Source organism: Otolemur garnettii, unplaced genomic scaffold (genome assembly GCF_000181295.1).
Source record: "Otolemur garnettii isolate 467f Iridium unplaced genomic scaffold, OtoGar3 scaffold00030, whole genome shotgun sequence".
Lineage (NCBI taxonomy): Eukaryota > Metazoa > Chordata > Mammalia > Primates > Galagidae > Otolemur > Otolemur garnettii.
In genome coordinates this window covers 7,625,914-7,642,020 of record NW_003852425.1, presented here as the reverse complement: position 1 = coordinate 7,642,020, position 16,107 = coordinate 7,625,914, and the positions used below count along the sequence as shown (strand labels likewise).

General features: G+C 42.4%; 1 protein-coding gene across 1 annotated transcript in view; it reads right to left on the bottom strand.

The window, feature by feature from the left end:
• The window catches only part of EPB41L4A (erythrocyte membrane protein band 4.1 like 4A), a 218,119-nt gene that overhangs the window by 78,306 nt on the left and 123,706 nt on the right, over positions 1-16,107 (bottom strand). The window contains exons 8-9 of the mRNA XM_003788920.2: positions 14,932-15,020; positions 13,984-14,047 (exon numbers count right to left, since the gene is read on the bottom strand). Of these exons, the coding sequence (XP_003788968.1) occupies positions 13,984-14,047; positions 14,932-15,020 (153 nt within the window). The remainder of the gene's footprint in view (positions 1-13,983; positions 14,048-14,931; positions 15,021-16,107) is intronic.

Below are 16,107 nucleotides of genomic sequence, written 5' to 3'. Positions count from 1 at the left end.
GTACAATGTCGCATAAGCATACAATAAATTTTAATTATTTTAATCTAATAGGTACTTGATTCTCTATATTTAATACATGAAATATAAAGTAATATGAAAGGTACAATCAGCCCTCTGTATCCATGAGGTCTGTATCTGTAAATTCAACCAACCTCAAATATTCAGAATAAGCCAGAATTTTAAAAATATAGTATCGTTGCTATTTATATGGCATCTACATTAGATACTAAAGATACCCAGAGATAATTCTAACTTATACAGGAAGTTATGTACATAGGTCATCTGCAAATATTGCACAATTTTATCTGAGAGACTTAAGCATCCTTGGATTTTGGTATCTACAGGGGTAGGGGAGTACGGGGTCCTGGAACCAACGCCCCGTGGATACTGAGAAACAACTTGTACAGGCCTCAGAAATGTGGCAGGCTCGGCTCTAGGCCAGCACAGTAAAGCAAACGTCACAATACAGTGAGTCATAAATGTTTGGATCACAGCACATGTAATAGTTACGTGTACACGGTATAGCAGTCCACTGGGTGTGTGGTAGCGTTAGGTCCAAAAACCTATACACATACCAAAATTAAGAATACTTTATTGCTAAAATAAAATGGAAACAATCATCTCAGCTTTCAGACGTTGGCTTTTTTTGTTGGGGGGGGGGGTCTGGCCTCAATACTGATGTCTGCTGATTGATCAGGGCTGGAAGTTGCTGAAGGCTGGACAGCTGTAGCAATTTCTTCAAGTAAGATAACAATCAAGTTTGCCACATCAATTGACACTTTTGCTCATGAGAGATTTCTCCGTAGCATGGAATGCTATTTAATGTCATTTTACTTTTAGTAAAACTTCTTCCAAAATTGGAGTCAATCCCCTGTAACAGCTGCTGCTTTATCACTACGTTTCTGCGCCATTCTCAAACCCCTGCTGCCATTTCAACCTCAAGATGCTGTGAAGCATCTTCACCCAGAGTGGATTTCTTCTCAAAACTTCTCAACAAAAAACCAAACAAACAAAAACATGTTCTCTTCTCATCCATAAGAAGCAACTGATTTTTTTCAAGTTTTATCATGAGATCCCAACAGTTCAGTCACAGCCCCAGGCTTCACTTCCGATTCTGGGTGCCTTGCCATCTCCACCACTTGCAGAGTTTCTGCCTCTACTGAAGTTGTGAACCCCCCAAAATCATCAATGGGGCCAGAATCAACTTCCTCCAACCTCCTGTTAGTGTTGATACTTTGGTCTCCTCCCGTGATTCATGAATGGTCTTAATGGCATCTAGAATGATAAAATCTCTCCAGGTTTTTATTTAACTGTGCTCAGATCCATCAGAGAAACCATCACTACCTATGGGGCAACTGCAGCCTTAAGTTTTTCTCTTAAATAATGAGACTTGAAAGTCAATTGCTCCTTGATTCATGGGCTACAGAATGAACACTGTGCTACCAGGCATGAAAACATCAATCTTGTACATCTCCCTCAGAGCTCCTGGGAGACCAGATGTATTGTCAATGAGCAGGAATATTTGGAAAAGAATCTTTACTGAGCAGTAGGTCTCAAGAGTGGGCATAAGATTTTCAATAAACCAAGCTATACAGATGTGCTATCATAAAGGCTTTGTTGTTCCATTTACAGAGCATAGGCAGAGTAATTAACATAATTCATAAAGGCTCTAGGATTTTCAGAATGGTCAGTGAGCACTGGCTTTAACATAAAGCCAACAGCTGCAGTACCCCCTAACAAGAGAGTCAGACTGTCCTCTGAACCTCCCAAGCCAGGCACTGAAGGTCTGTATCTGTAAATTCAACCAACCTCAAATAGAAAATATTCATAATAAAAAATTGAAAAAAAACCCAGAATTTTAAAAATATAGTATCATCACTATTTACATGGCATCTACATAATATTAGGTACTAAAGTCACCTAGAGATAATTCTAACTTATACTGGAAGATGTACATAGGTCATCTGCAAAAATTGCACCATTTCTCCTCTTCAGCTATGAAAGTCCTAGATGGCTTCTTACCATAGAAGCCTATTTTATGCCCACTGATAATCTGCTGTTCAGTGCGGCCGTCTTCATCAATGAAATCAGCTGCACCTGGATAGTCTGTTGCTTTGCCTTGCACTTTCATGTTATGGAGATGTTTGCTTTCCTTAAGCCTCATGAACCAACCTCTACTAGCTTCAAACTTTTCTTCTGCAACTTCTTCCCCTCGCTCAGCCTTTATAGAATTGAAGAAATTTAGGACTTTGCTCTGGATTAGGGTCTGGCTTAAGGAAATGGTATGGCTGGTCCCATCTTCCTTCTAGACCATCAACACTTCCCCAACATCAGCCGTAAAGCTTTGCTTTTCTCCCTTATCATCCCTGTTTTCACTGGAGTAACATTTCGAATTTCCTTCACAAATGTTTCCTCCGAGTTCACAACTTGGTGGACTGGTTTAAGAGGATTAGCTTTCTGCCTGCCTCGGCTCTGACTTCCCTTCCTCGCTAAGCAGAATAATTTCTAGCTTTTGATTAGAAATGAGAGATGTGCAATCTTTTCACTTGGATGCTCAAGGCTATTGCACAGTTTTTAATTGGCCTCCTTTCAATATTGTTGTGTCTTAGAAATTGAGAGGCCCAAGGAAAGAGAGATGGGAGAATGGCAGGTCAGTGGATCAGTCAGAACACACGACATTCATCAGTTAAGCTTGCTGACTCATCGGTCATGGTTTGTGCTGCCACAAACAATTATAATATTAACATCAGAGATCACTGATCACAGATCACCAAAGTAGAAATAACAGAAAAGCCTGAAATACTGTGCGAATTACCAAAATGAGACACAGAGACACAAAGTGACCACATACTGTTGGGAAAACACTGCTGACCCCATAAGGTTACGACAAATATTCAGGGTGTAAAATACACAGTATCAGTGAAGGGCAATAAATGAGGCATGCCTGTAATTCCACAATAATTTTGCAGAAGATGCTATTTTAAGTGATTAAATAGAAAACTAAGCAAAATATGAGTGCTAAAATAACAGACCACAAGTTCTGTGAAGTTATATGTTTCAAATCTAACAAACAAACTCAAGTCTCAAATACAGAAATGCCTCTGGAATGAGGTTTCTATGGACACAGAAATACAAAATTGCCAGCACAGAGGAATAATTAAAATGATTTATCTCCCTCTTTTAATAAGGACAGAACATTTACATGCATGAAATTTCCCCCAAGCCCAACTGGAATGATGGTGCCCAACTTTGGAGTTTTTCTGTAAAATGAAGGGAATGGTGGAAACAAAGCCAGCATGTGTGAGCACAGACAGGGCAGCTGTCATTCCAAAACCTGGCTAGGCAAGGAAGAAAATTAGATTCCCTGGTTTCTGGCTCGGGATCTGCTAACTACTAAAACATAGCAAGTGGGTGAAAGTGGGGATTTGAATGGCAAGGGAATAGACAGTAAGTTCAGGCTAAGATACTTTGATTCTGAGGCTCCTGGCATGCCTGATGGGCCAGTAAGCAGGCAGAACTCTGGAGAGGTCCCATGTGCTGACACAGACCATCGCAGCTGAGAGTGAAGGGGCTGATCAGGGAGCACATGGAGAATGGAGAAAGGTGGGGTCGCAGGAAAGACGCTCATGATGGTGGAGTGAGGGTCGCTACATTAAAGCAGGAGATGGGATCAGAGAGACTGGGAAGAGAGATCAGACATCTCGAGTGACCCAGAAAGGTCAAAACGGGTTTAAAAGGAGGTGACTGCATTTCATGGTATGGTGACTTCTGTGAAAGGGATTATAAACTCAAAGATGAGAAACAAAGTCTGTGAATTCCGAGCACCATCTCCTCAACAGCTAAAGGAACGGGGTGGGGTGGGAGGTGGAGGGTAGGCGATGGGGGGAGGGACACAGGAATCACAGAAACTCCTGGGGCAGAGGGGAGAGCCCAGGCTCCTGCCAGGAGACAGGAGTGCTCAGCAGGGGACTTCTTTTTTGTTTTAGTTTTCTTTTTTAAAAAATATTTAGTCATACACTGCATAAGGCAGTCACCAACGGAACACATATACAACAGCGGGAGCTAAGATCATAAAACCACATCCTCACTGCACCTCTTCTGTGTTTAGATACACAAACGCTTCCCGCTGTGTTACAACTGCTCGTAGGGTTCAGAACAGTGGCCTGCTGTACAGGTTTGAAGCCTCTGAGCAGCAGACAGCAGCACACCACCGGGGTGCACAGCAGCCTGTGGCCTGCAGGTCCATGTAAGTGCATGTCGTGAGACTCTCGCTGCCACACTGAGTCCTGGGCTCTAACCAGTTCTTCTCTATTTCAGTTTTGGGAGCAGGGGCGACCGACAGCCAGCCCTGCACAGCCTCCCAAGACTTAGAGGATGAACATCTTCTTAATCCTATTATTATAAATTGTCCCATTTCCAAGGTCACTGGAAGTAACCCAAGGAACACTGTGTAGATCATTATTTAAAAGCAAAAAAGATAAGCACTTATAAGGACAAGGAGATGAAGTCATTATCCAGATACTCGAAGATCCGCAGCTGAGGATTCTGGCTCTCCATGCCCTGGAGAAGTGGGGAGAGGCTTTAAGTGCAAAGATTATGGGGAGAGGCTTTAAGTGCAAAGATTATATAAGTCTAAAGGACTTCGAGATTTTCTTTTTGTTCTTTTTTTCCCTATTCCAACCATATAAGATTTATGTTTACTTGGCAATCATTAATTTACTTTAAGCACTGGGAGAAAATCAAAACATTATTAGAAGCCTAATAGCAAATGACTACAGTGATTTTCTTCTTAATAACCGATACAGCAAAGGCAGGCTAGCGGGAGATCAGAAAAACATTATTCTTCAGCCAGAAATACATGCCAAAGAGAGATTATAAAAGTGTAAATGTTTACAGAAATTTTATCTTTCTAAATGTGAAACTAACTGTACTTCTAAAAACTGAACTCTGTTGGTGCACGCGAGACGGGGCGGAGGTTTTCACGGTTTTCCTCATGTTTGCACTGCTCTCTCTTCCAGACATCCTGAGATCAACCCAATTAATGAATTCAGAGTGAATCCTGCAACAAAATTCACCAACTTTGCCCTTACTTAGAAGTCAGAAGGAAATTTTAAGACATAATACAATGTCTTCTTCTTTCAAGTTTTTTGTTTTTTTTTTACTTAAAGTTCCAAAGAGTGTTTCTTACCACACTAGGGTCTCGCAATATGGGCACACAAGGTTTCTACCATCAAATAAAAATGGGGGACCCTGGGTTTAAAGATTCAGACCTTTTACTGTGCTAACGTTACTTTGAATCTCTAAGTGCTGGTAAAGAAGTGGGTTATTTTCCTAATTTATTCCAGCAAAGAACTTTCTTTCAGGGAACTATATTTTAAGTATTTCGTTAGGGAAATACTGCACTGGCCATAAACACTTCTCTAAACACATACAAGTTTGTTTTTTTTTAATTCTTTTTGAGTTGTAGTATTTCCAAAGGTCAACATTTCTCTAATATACTTGCAGATTGATTTAATTTTTGTTTTGGTTTGGGTTTTTTTGCGGTTTTTTGGCCAGGTTTGAACCCGCCACCTCTGGCTGGCGCCCTACTCTTTTGAGCCACAGGCACCACCCTTAATTTTTGTTTCAATAAAAAACTTTTATTCTCAATCTTACAAATGGTTAAAAGAGGTCTAATAAATATTCTTAACGAAGGTATAGCTGCATTTCCAACTACAGTGCCTGAAAGCACTGGGACTATAGATTTATAGAAGGTATAGCTGGTAAGATGTATCAACACTCAAATTTTTTACAAAATTTTCATTTCATCTATAGAAAGGGCCCATATATTTAAAATACAGACGAAGTCAACAAAACACACCAGCAAACGAAGCAAAGGAAAGGTATGGGCCTGGAAAACCTGGGCCTCCCTTACTGCCCGGGCACAACCCATCCAATGGCCAAGACTGGTGGAGAGCAAGGTGATCCCCGTGGCCCTTTCCTGCCCAAGACTCAAGTAGCTCTAAGTGGTGTAACACCAAGAAGGTTCAGATCCAGACAGCTGGAGTGGGTGCAATCCAATTGGATTACAATTGGCACCCACTCTTTGGACTAGGAGTGGGTGCTGTTGGACTAGGAGCTGTTGGACTAGGAGCTGTTGTCCACAAGACGGACATCACCCTCACTTTACAGATAAGAAAGTTCAATGTGCAGATTTAACATAAAGGAACCGTGCAGACAGTGAGACACCAGCACGGGAGCCAAGTTATTCTGCCACAAGTCTAGCAGTCCCTCACTGAGTCTGAAAGACTCCAAACTGTCGTGTGGCATCAGGATCCAAATACTACCATGAGAGCCTCACTTAGGAATAGTTGGGGGGAAACATTAAATCTATAGTCCCAGGGCTTTCAGGCACTGTATTTGGAAATGCAAAATGGTACAATAACTAAGGGTGAGGGTGGGAGGAAGGGAACCGGCAAGACCAAAAAAACTACACAGGTGCTTACCCTGTAACTGAGCGGTCCCCGTCCTCAGAATTTACCCCACAGACACTCTCCACAAGTGAGCACACAGAAAGCTGCCAAATGAAGGAAAGTTTAGGACGTCTACCTAAACGTGTGTATAAGAAAATTGTTGAAAAAACTGTGGTCTATATGCTTGATGGAGTGCTGGGTGTGAAAGACTGAGACGGCGCTCAGCGAACTGGCACAGAGTGATTTCTGGCTGATAACACTAAGCTAAGAAAAATCCAACAACAAAGCTCAAAAGCCTATGCTGCATGCCACCTTTCAGGTAAGAAAGATGGAAAACAAGGTAACAATACTTTACGAAAAAAAACAGGATAAACTAGAAAACACTGAAGTTGGTTATCTATAAGGAAGGGATGGAAGGAGTATGCGAGTCCGGGGCACTTCCGAGTGTGTTTTTTGGTAAAGTTTTGAGTTTTAGAAGCATGTTAACCTTCAACATATTCAAAAAATAAAATGACATAAACAAGATGTAAAGGGGAGGAAACTGTAACTGAATCCAAACTGAAAAAAGCCTAGATTTCAAATGAGTATACAACCACAGTAATGAGGGAGGGAGGGAGGAAAGAGGAGAGGGAGGGCGGGCCAAGCAGAGCTCACATGGACACAGGATTTGACTACAGGCCGTCAGTCCTAGCTAGGCGGTATGCAGAGGTGAAAAAAACTGCAAACAATTCTCTATTTTAGTGTTCTGACTCAAGAAATTCTGAAATTATTTGACATGTACTTTAGAATTGAGCAAATGAGTGAATGTGGTGTGGTCAGGAGCCAAAGTTCTCATGGCCAAAGACATACACTATGAAATAGGGGACGGCAGCAGCAATGACCACATCTAGCATCGAGGTCTAGGCTATTTCCCATTAAAAGGAACCAGGGCTCCTTGGAGAAATGACATACTGGGGTGGGGGCAGGGTAGATACAAGATGCACCTGAAACATTCATACCAAACAAGGTAGTATCCCAAAAAAATGGGGACAGATCCAAAGGGCACAGGAGCCAGACTGAACGAGTTTCCACAACAAATATTAGGTACAATAATGTATTAACCACCTCTGAAAAATAGGAATTAATAAGTACTGACATCAGATAAACAAATAAAAGGGCCTCCTGCTTATAGTGGCATGCCGAGGGCTGTCTCATAAATGTGGAGGGAATGGAGAGCCGGAAAGCCAGCACTTCGCAGCCATCTTAGTAAACACCTGGATCAGGCAAGAATCCTTAAAGAATGTTAAATCTACAGGGACATTCTAAACAGAAGCTGGCTATTTAGTTTCTCCCCACAGACTGCTTATTAGTCACACGGAAGGAGAAACAGAAATTATACAGCAGAGAAATCAGGCAACCCGGTGACCAAGTGATCAGATTTATCAACCAACAAGGGACTGGTGTCCATCATGGGCCTCCAGATGACACAACTTCACCTTGGCAGCTGTACAGCTAGGGATGCATAATCTCAGCCTAATCACAAGGAAAAAGCAGAAAAACACAAAGCAAGCAACTTTCTGTTTTACAACAGGGCGGTGTAATCATAGTCTTAGAAAAATGTCAATGCCATATAAGATAACGCTTTGAAAATGTTTAAAGCAGGCTACCTGAATCCTACCCCAGAACAGGAAAATGCTATAATGGACATTATTACATCAACCAGAAAACCTGGAATCTAGAAGTCAGATGATAAAAGTACTTTGTCAATAGAAATGTACAAAGTCGATAACTACTAGGGTCGCATCAGAGCATATTGTGTTCTTAGGAAAGACGTACTAAAACATTTAAAATCTATGGCACATGTGACTTACCCTCAGATTGTTCAGAGAAGAACTGTGGGGACTGGAGTGGGGAGAGAACACAAATGGTACAGAAACAGAGTAAAATCCAACAGCAAGTGAATCTGGGTCACGGTAGAAAATGCTTACAGCTTCCTGTGAATGTGGAATTATTTTCAAATAAAAAGTTCTTTTTTTCTTTTTTAATCTACAATGCCATTTAAAACGTGAAAGGAATCCTACCTGACCTAAGCAAGACTTGTTGGGCTTGTTAACAAACAGTGACAACTCCTGGCCCTCATCACTTCCCGTGTACTCTCCTCAGAGAAGGCCAGAGAGTTCTGCCAAGTGGGTCTAATTACTCAAGGCCAGACCTGCCAGGAAACTTTTGGTCCTACATCCTGTCGCACCGAGTAGGTTTAGCTGAGGTTAGCTGCAGGATGCATTATACATAGAGGCAAGCACAGCATCACTTATCCATCCTTTCACTTACTCCACAAATGTGCTTACCACGTGCCAAGTTCTGGGCTTAGTGCTGGGGATTACACCTTCTCCTGGTGCCAAATCAAGAGATTTGGGTATGATCCCAAATTCCTCCTCATGTTTCACAAAAACATTCCATCTGCTACCAGTCAGAAGCAATTTTACCTCCTAAAAGCTTCCCAAATCTGCCCACGTCCCTCCATCTCTGCACTAAGGCCCCTCTCCTTGTTCCCTCCGGATCACACCTCCTGATGTCTGCTCTGTCCTCACACCTGGGGGTGTCCCACCTGCAGCCAGAGTGCTCGTTCTGAAATGCAGACCTGATGGGGAAAGGTGAAGCCCAGAGTCTGAGGTAACACCCAGTCTCCCCGTAAGTCCTCAAGTCCATTAGCAAGTATCAGACCAAGCACACAGTGCAGGCCAGAGAGGCCGTCCCCTAAGAAGGGTCAGACTAAAGCAGGCAGTGTACTGGGGCCACCCCACCTCCCTTAGGCCTCTACCCTCTTCACTAGGGTGAGGGGCAGACGTGGACACCCAACCCTCCCCGCTTCCCACAGCCACTGCACCAGTTCTCATTATGCCCCTTACCTCCCCTTCTGCAGCTACTCCCAAATAACTCTCGGCACATCCTCTCATCCTCTCTCCCCCACCCACGTCCCCAAACCGTTGCCGTGTGCCCTCTCGGAGCACCCCCCCCAAGGGGCCCTCCTGTCTCAGCCTCCCAAAGTGCTTGGATTACAGGTATGAGCCACCATGACCTACCTGTTTATTTTCTTATTAATGGATTTCTGCGTTCTCTCTCTCTCTCTCTCTCTCTCTCTTTTTTTTTTTGCCTTTTATGTAAGTGCTGCACAGAATTACATGTTTATTGTATCTCTAGGATATTCAGACCTAAGAGGGGAACTGCTGAGTTGAAGCTCCCTATCCACTGAAACGCTCCTCCCAATGACCTCCTACAGTCTCAAACTCAGCTGTCAATGCTCAGTCCTTGTGCTGTTTGACAGACCAGCATTATGGGACACTTCCTTAACGTATGACTTTTACTTGGCATCCAGGGTAACATAACCGGTGTTCTTTCTACCTCATCAGCTGATCCTTCTGAGCCTTCTTTGCTGGTTTTCCCTCTTTTCTCATTTATATTCATCTTCCCAGTGATTTTGTGTAGTCTTATAGCTTTGAATACCAGGAAGTGCCAACGGAGTCTCAATTTGTGTATTCTGCTAAGACCCTGGTGTGGAGCACACTCAAAGCCCCCTTCTTATTTGGTATCTCCACTCAGATGTCTAAAACACATCTCAAATTCAGTAGGTTCAAAATGGGACTCCTGCTCTTCTTCCCAAGCCTGTTATCTATAACCTTCCCTACCTTGCATGATGGCAGCTCCATCCTTCCTGCTTCTCAGGCCAAACATCATCAAGCCACTAGGACTGCTCTCTCTCCTATCTCCCCATCTGGGAAACTTTGGTGGATACATCTAGAATCCAGCAGAGCTTTGAAGGATGCTACCCTAACCCACTGAAATTTAGCCACTGTCCTCTCTTGCCTGGATTTTAAAGTAAGCATAGGTTGTTGAATGAATTAATTAATTAATAAGCAACAGTCTTGGTTCACAAGGCATTCAGTGAAAATCGCCCATTTGATAATAAATTTTTAAAAATTCAGTACCCAATAATAAACCCATGTTCATAAAACCAAGCTCTAAGACACAAGTGATGAAACAGTAGTGGTGTTCTCAATATAATCAAAACCAATCAAAGATGCCTTATGTTGCTATATCACTTAATACTCTTCTAGGAGTTCTGACAAACACTATCTACAAGATATAAATAACAGAAGTGGGAATAAATTATTTTTAATTGCAAATGGTATAATTATATACCTATAAAAATTTATGAGAGTGAAATTAAGAACTCTTTTTTTTTTTTGAGACAGAGCCTCAAGCTATCCCCCTGGGTAGAGTGCCATGGCATCGCGCTCACAGCAACCTCTAACTCCTGGGCTCAAGCGAATCTCCTGCCTCAGCCTCCCAAGTAGCTGGGACCACAGGCGCCGGCCACAATGCCTGGCCATTTTTTTTTTGGTTGCAGCCATCATTGTTGTTTGGTGGGCCCAGGCTGGGGATTCGAATCCGCCACCTTAGGTATATGTGGCTGGCGCCTTAGCCGCTTGAGCCACAGGTGCCGAGCCGAAATTAAGAACTCTTGGCTGGAATACAAGAATTTGGCAAAATGGTCAGATCTGAGAAAAGCACGTGAAATTCCAGAGCTTTCCCTGCTTCTAGCAAAAATCAGTTAGAAGATACAGTAGAAGGAAAAGATTGCATCTACAATAGCAAGAAAACAAATTAAAACATGTAAAAAGAAAACCTATCAAATACCAAGCAGGTGCATACAAATAATTTTCTTTTCTTTTTTTGAGACAGGGTCTCATTTTGTTGCCTGGGCATGAGGACAGGGGTGTGATCATAGCTCACCGCAACCTCAAACTTCTGGGCTCAAGTGATCCTTCTGCCTCAGCCTCCTGAGTAGCTGTGACTATAGATATAGGCTACAAGCCACCATGCCCAGCTATTTTTTCCATTTTTTGTTGAGACAGGGTCTTGCTACGTTGCTTGCGCTGATCTTGAACTCTTGACCTCAAGAGATCATCCTGCCTCGGCATCCAAAAGTACTGGAATTTAAGATGTGAGCCACCATGCCCAACCCTCACATGTGAATAAATTTTTAAAAAGGTAAAATTCTTATACTAGGAAGTATAAAAATATGTACAAAACCATAGGGAGAATGGCCCACATATGTATATATACATATACTAGTAAGGCAAATCTGGAAGCAATTATACCAGAATATTAATAATTGTCACCTCTGAATTTTAGGATAATCAGTAATTTTAATTTTCTTCTTTGTATTTTATTTTCCAGATTTTCTATAGTCAATAAGATCTTTGTGCTAAAGTTCAGATTTTCTGTGAGGCATTATTTAAACCACAGTACCTATATTTTGAAGGGTGAATACTCCATAAAAATGTCTCTGAATTTGGCCTGGAAGCCCTGAACATACAGAGTCGAGACTCTGCCCAGACCAGTGGACCAGAAAACCAAAAGACTCAACCAAAAGACTTTCAACCTTCTCCATGCTAAATGGGATTGCTGTTCCAGGTGACAGGTTTTAAGGGGCTTTTTAATTCAAACTGTGATTGCAGTTAGGTTTTTATAATAATCAACTTAATTCTACCATTATGTAAATCACTGCCTCACAGAAAAGTACCCTGATGGAGAAAGAGAAAGGACTCTGCAAGCAGGAAGCCTTAAGAAATAGAAAGCTTTGGCTAAATTAATGTGCTATTTATAACAACTTTCAAAAACCCTTTGACTCAAATCTCTGAGTTATATGCCCTATGCTGCTACCTTACCAAAGATCACTGGCACCAGCTTTCGTGAGCTAGAAATGGATAGTGCCTCAGGCCTCCCAGACAACCACTTTGTCTCAAAGCTGAGGGGGGAGATGGAGGGAAGAGAGGGGGAGTCCTCAGAAGAGTAAGCAGGAACCAGGTGACACTATGAAGACAGCCATTTGAAAAATACTACTATGACATCAAGTTTGCTGCTGTTATTTCTGCCTAATAATGATGTCTAGGAAACTGAAAGTTCAGGTTAGCTGTGACTTTACCAAATATTTATCCTGAGCCAGTAGGAAACATACACTAAGACACTGTAATAACATACTAGTAGTTCACCAAGGACCTCACTCACAAAGACAGCAGGTACAAGAGGAGAATACTTTGAGTAAAAGTAACACTTCCACAAAAGTCTTATTTTTATTATCATATTCTGCTAAAAAAAAGAAACATTATTTTCAATATACTTAACAGATCTTATTTTTTACATTATACATATTATATAGATTATGATTCATGTATAAACTTGAATTTGGCAGGACAGGGAGGAAACCACATAACCCCACGATCTAATTCCCACTCTACTTTTTGAATGATTTTAATTCAGTCTTACACTAGACACGTCATTTAAGAGGGACGTGTCTAATCAGGGGCTGGCGATCCATTTCTTTAAAAATCTGGAATTTCCCTTCCTTGCAAGTTAAAACTCATGTCAAAATCCAGTTTTATCAGTAAACAGCAGGATGCTATATAGTTCAGGACAGGATAATTTTTTCCCCCTAGGAGGAGAACCAATAGTGGCATCAGGTTTTCTGACCAGCAGTGCGGTGTCCCCAGATGCCAACTGTTCCTTGCTCACTCAACAGACACTTACGGAAGGCCTCGTCCCGTGAGGTGCTCTGCCGCACACCACGCCCCAACGAGAGCCGCAGCTATGCCTCCTGTGCCTCAGCATGTGGGTGCAAAAGCACCGATTTTCTTTTTACATCAAGAAAATCAACTCCATTTCAACTCCACTCACTTAGTTTTGGTTCTGCATATAGTATCAAAGAGGAAGAAGGGTGGATTCTCCTACCTATTTCCACTCATGTATCCTATAAATACGGATTACGCTTCACATTCTTACTCATTTACGCCATAACATATGGATTACAGTAACAGCACTTCAAGGAGCATTATTTTCACAGGTAGATCAAAAGCCAGCTGGAGCACCCTTGCCTTCTTTGGACCGGACTCCTCAAAGCTCCCTGCCAAGGCCTGAAAGCACATCAGGCTCTAATACTGTGCCCACTCCCCACACTCCCAGGGGACACTGCCCAGCTGAGCAGGGAAGGTCAGCATCTTCGCATTCTTGTCCCGCATTCTCCCTTGACAGCGTCCAGAATTTCCATCTGGTTTGTCTATCATGCTCAACTAGGGAACAAGCAGAAGAGTGACTCCTAACAGGCTGTTTAATTTATTTTAGAACAAAATGAGGACATGTTTTTGCAGTTCCAAATGCAGGGCATCCCCTCTGATTATATGACCCCCTCCCTTCAGACAGTACTGAAAAGCAATTACAGCGATAAAGATAATCACCTCCCATGCTCTCGGCTGCCCTAGACAGGGTTTGTTTTCCTTTGCTAAAAACTAAAACAATACTTGTCCTTCACCATCTTATTCATTTCTACTCATTTCCCTTTCCTTTCCTTGAAAAGTTACACATGAGTTAATTAATCTGGTTCCATGTGGCTGCCGCTGAAGAAAACACGGTAGTTTTATTTCACAATGTCAAGTTATAAATGAGCACACACTACCCTCCTACCCGTTTCAGATAAGAGCTCACAAAAACTTACATCTTTTCCCAGCACTCTGAGTTCAAACTGAGTCTCCTTGAAGTGAACCTTTGTAATCCGAGGCCTGAAAAAGAAAGCAGAAGGTGGTGGTGGGGCTGCTGGTTTTAAGCATTAATCTTTCAGAAATTCAGAGACGTAAGCAGTGGAAAAGATGGGTGAATGCTGGCTTCTTTACGTATTGCTGTGTGACCGTAGAGAGCCCCCAGAATGTCCTTTGCTATGATCACCCTAAGGAAACCTCCATTCCCATCGTCCTGTTTCTCTGCTACCTGCACAGACAAGCTAGAATCCCTGGCCATGGCAGCGCTGCCTCCCTAGACACGGCAGGCCCACAGGCTCCCCAGCCTCTCCGTCCTTCCCCCTGCAGAGCTAACAGTCTTAGATTCACAGCCCAGGGGCACACTCAAGAATGGATGGGAAATCCACAGAACACAGCTTCCTTGTACAGGAGAGTCCAGAATCACAGTGTCGAAATTTTACAGAGAAAATATATACTAGGGTGGCCTAGGAGAAAAAAAAATTGGGGGGGGGAGACCAAGTCTCACTTTGTCACCCTCAATAGAGTGCTGTGGCATTACAGCTCACAGAAACCTCAAACTCTTAGGCTCAACTGATCCTCTTGCCTCAGCCTTCCAAGTAGCTGAGACTACAGGCACCCACCACAACACCTGCCTATTTTTAGAGACAGGGTCTCACTCTTGCTCAGACTAGTCTCGAACTCCTGAGTTCAAGCAATTCTCCTGACTCAGCCTCCCAGAGTACTAGGATTATAGGCATGAGCCACTGCACCCTGCCTCCCTGGGAGAAAATTTACACCTAATGTCACTTTTTTAAAAAAACCAACCACGGGAAATACCACCTGTTTTCTCTCCCCTAACTCTCACTGACACACAAGTCTCATGAGCCCACACATCCTTAATACCGGCCCTGCTCTCCAGCGATACCTACCAGAAATACTTCCCCACTTGCTTTTTATTCTTGTAGACAACGACGCCAACCGGAGTTAATCCTAAGAAATACTCAGACTTGTTCTCTCCCTGCAAAAACAAACACATGCCTATAAGGATGAATTTATTCACATGAAAGTTTTTTATTGAACCATAACTGGCTATGCAAACGTAATGTGTTGCACTAGAATAGGTTTAATTTTTGAAAGATATTGACCTAGAAAGTGAGCTAAGCCATTATAACAGCTAACCTGCTGCTCACGCTTTTCAAAGCTCTTAAGAAAACTTTTCTTAGTATCAATCCATACTGGTAACTTCAGTTCATTACAAGGCAGCTAGACCACCATTGAGGCCACCGACAGACTTGCCCCCTGTCCCTCCCAGAGTGGTGTTCAACCTTAGCCGCACATTAACTGGAACCACCAGTGCAGCTTAAATGCTGATGCCCGGGTACTACCCAAACCACTTAAACCAAAATCTTCAGGGCAGGGGGCCAAAGTAGCAAGAAACGCATAAAAGTTCCAGGTGACTCTCCTGTGTACTCGAGGACTGAGAACCACTTCAGGCTGCTGTCAAGGGTGCTTTTAAATGGCTCATCTTGAGATTACACTCTTCACCACCATCACTACCCTCTCCAGAAAATTCAGGCAGCCACCAGCAGACACGCACTTGAGCTTTCTAAGGTCTCCCAAGCGTTCCCTCCTACTTCCACATTTAACTTTAAGACTGCCCCCAAATTTAAAAATCCAATCTCTTGTGGTAAAGACTAGAGACCTTTATTTCTAGGCAATGATATATCCCAATTAAGAACATGGGATCCTAAAATGAAAAAGTCACAAATAGAGTCGGTACTAAGGACATGCACAGAACTGTGTTAAATTTACATCTACTCAAAGTTAAAGAATAGCCTGAAAAGTTATGTTCATAAAGAATATAAGACAACATGTTTTAGAAAAATACCAGCTGTGGCCCACTTTCAGTTCTAAAACTTCGGTCTTAAAGGAATATATGGAAGATTCTAATAAATCTAGTTCATTTGCCATAAATTCCTACCACCAACAAAAGGGTGATTACAAATTAGGATAAACATTGGACAAAGTAGAAGCATTTTGTAGAAAATTCCCTTTGTAAATTTCCTATAGAATTTCATTTCTTAAAAATCTGATAACCTAACAAG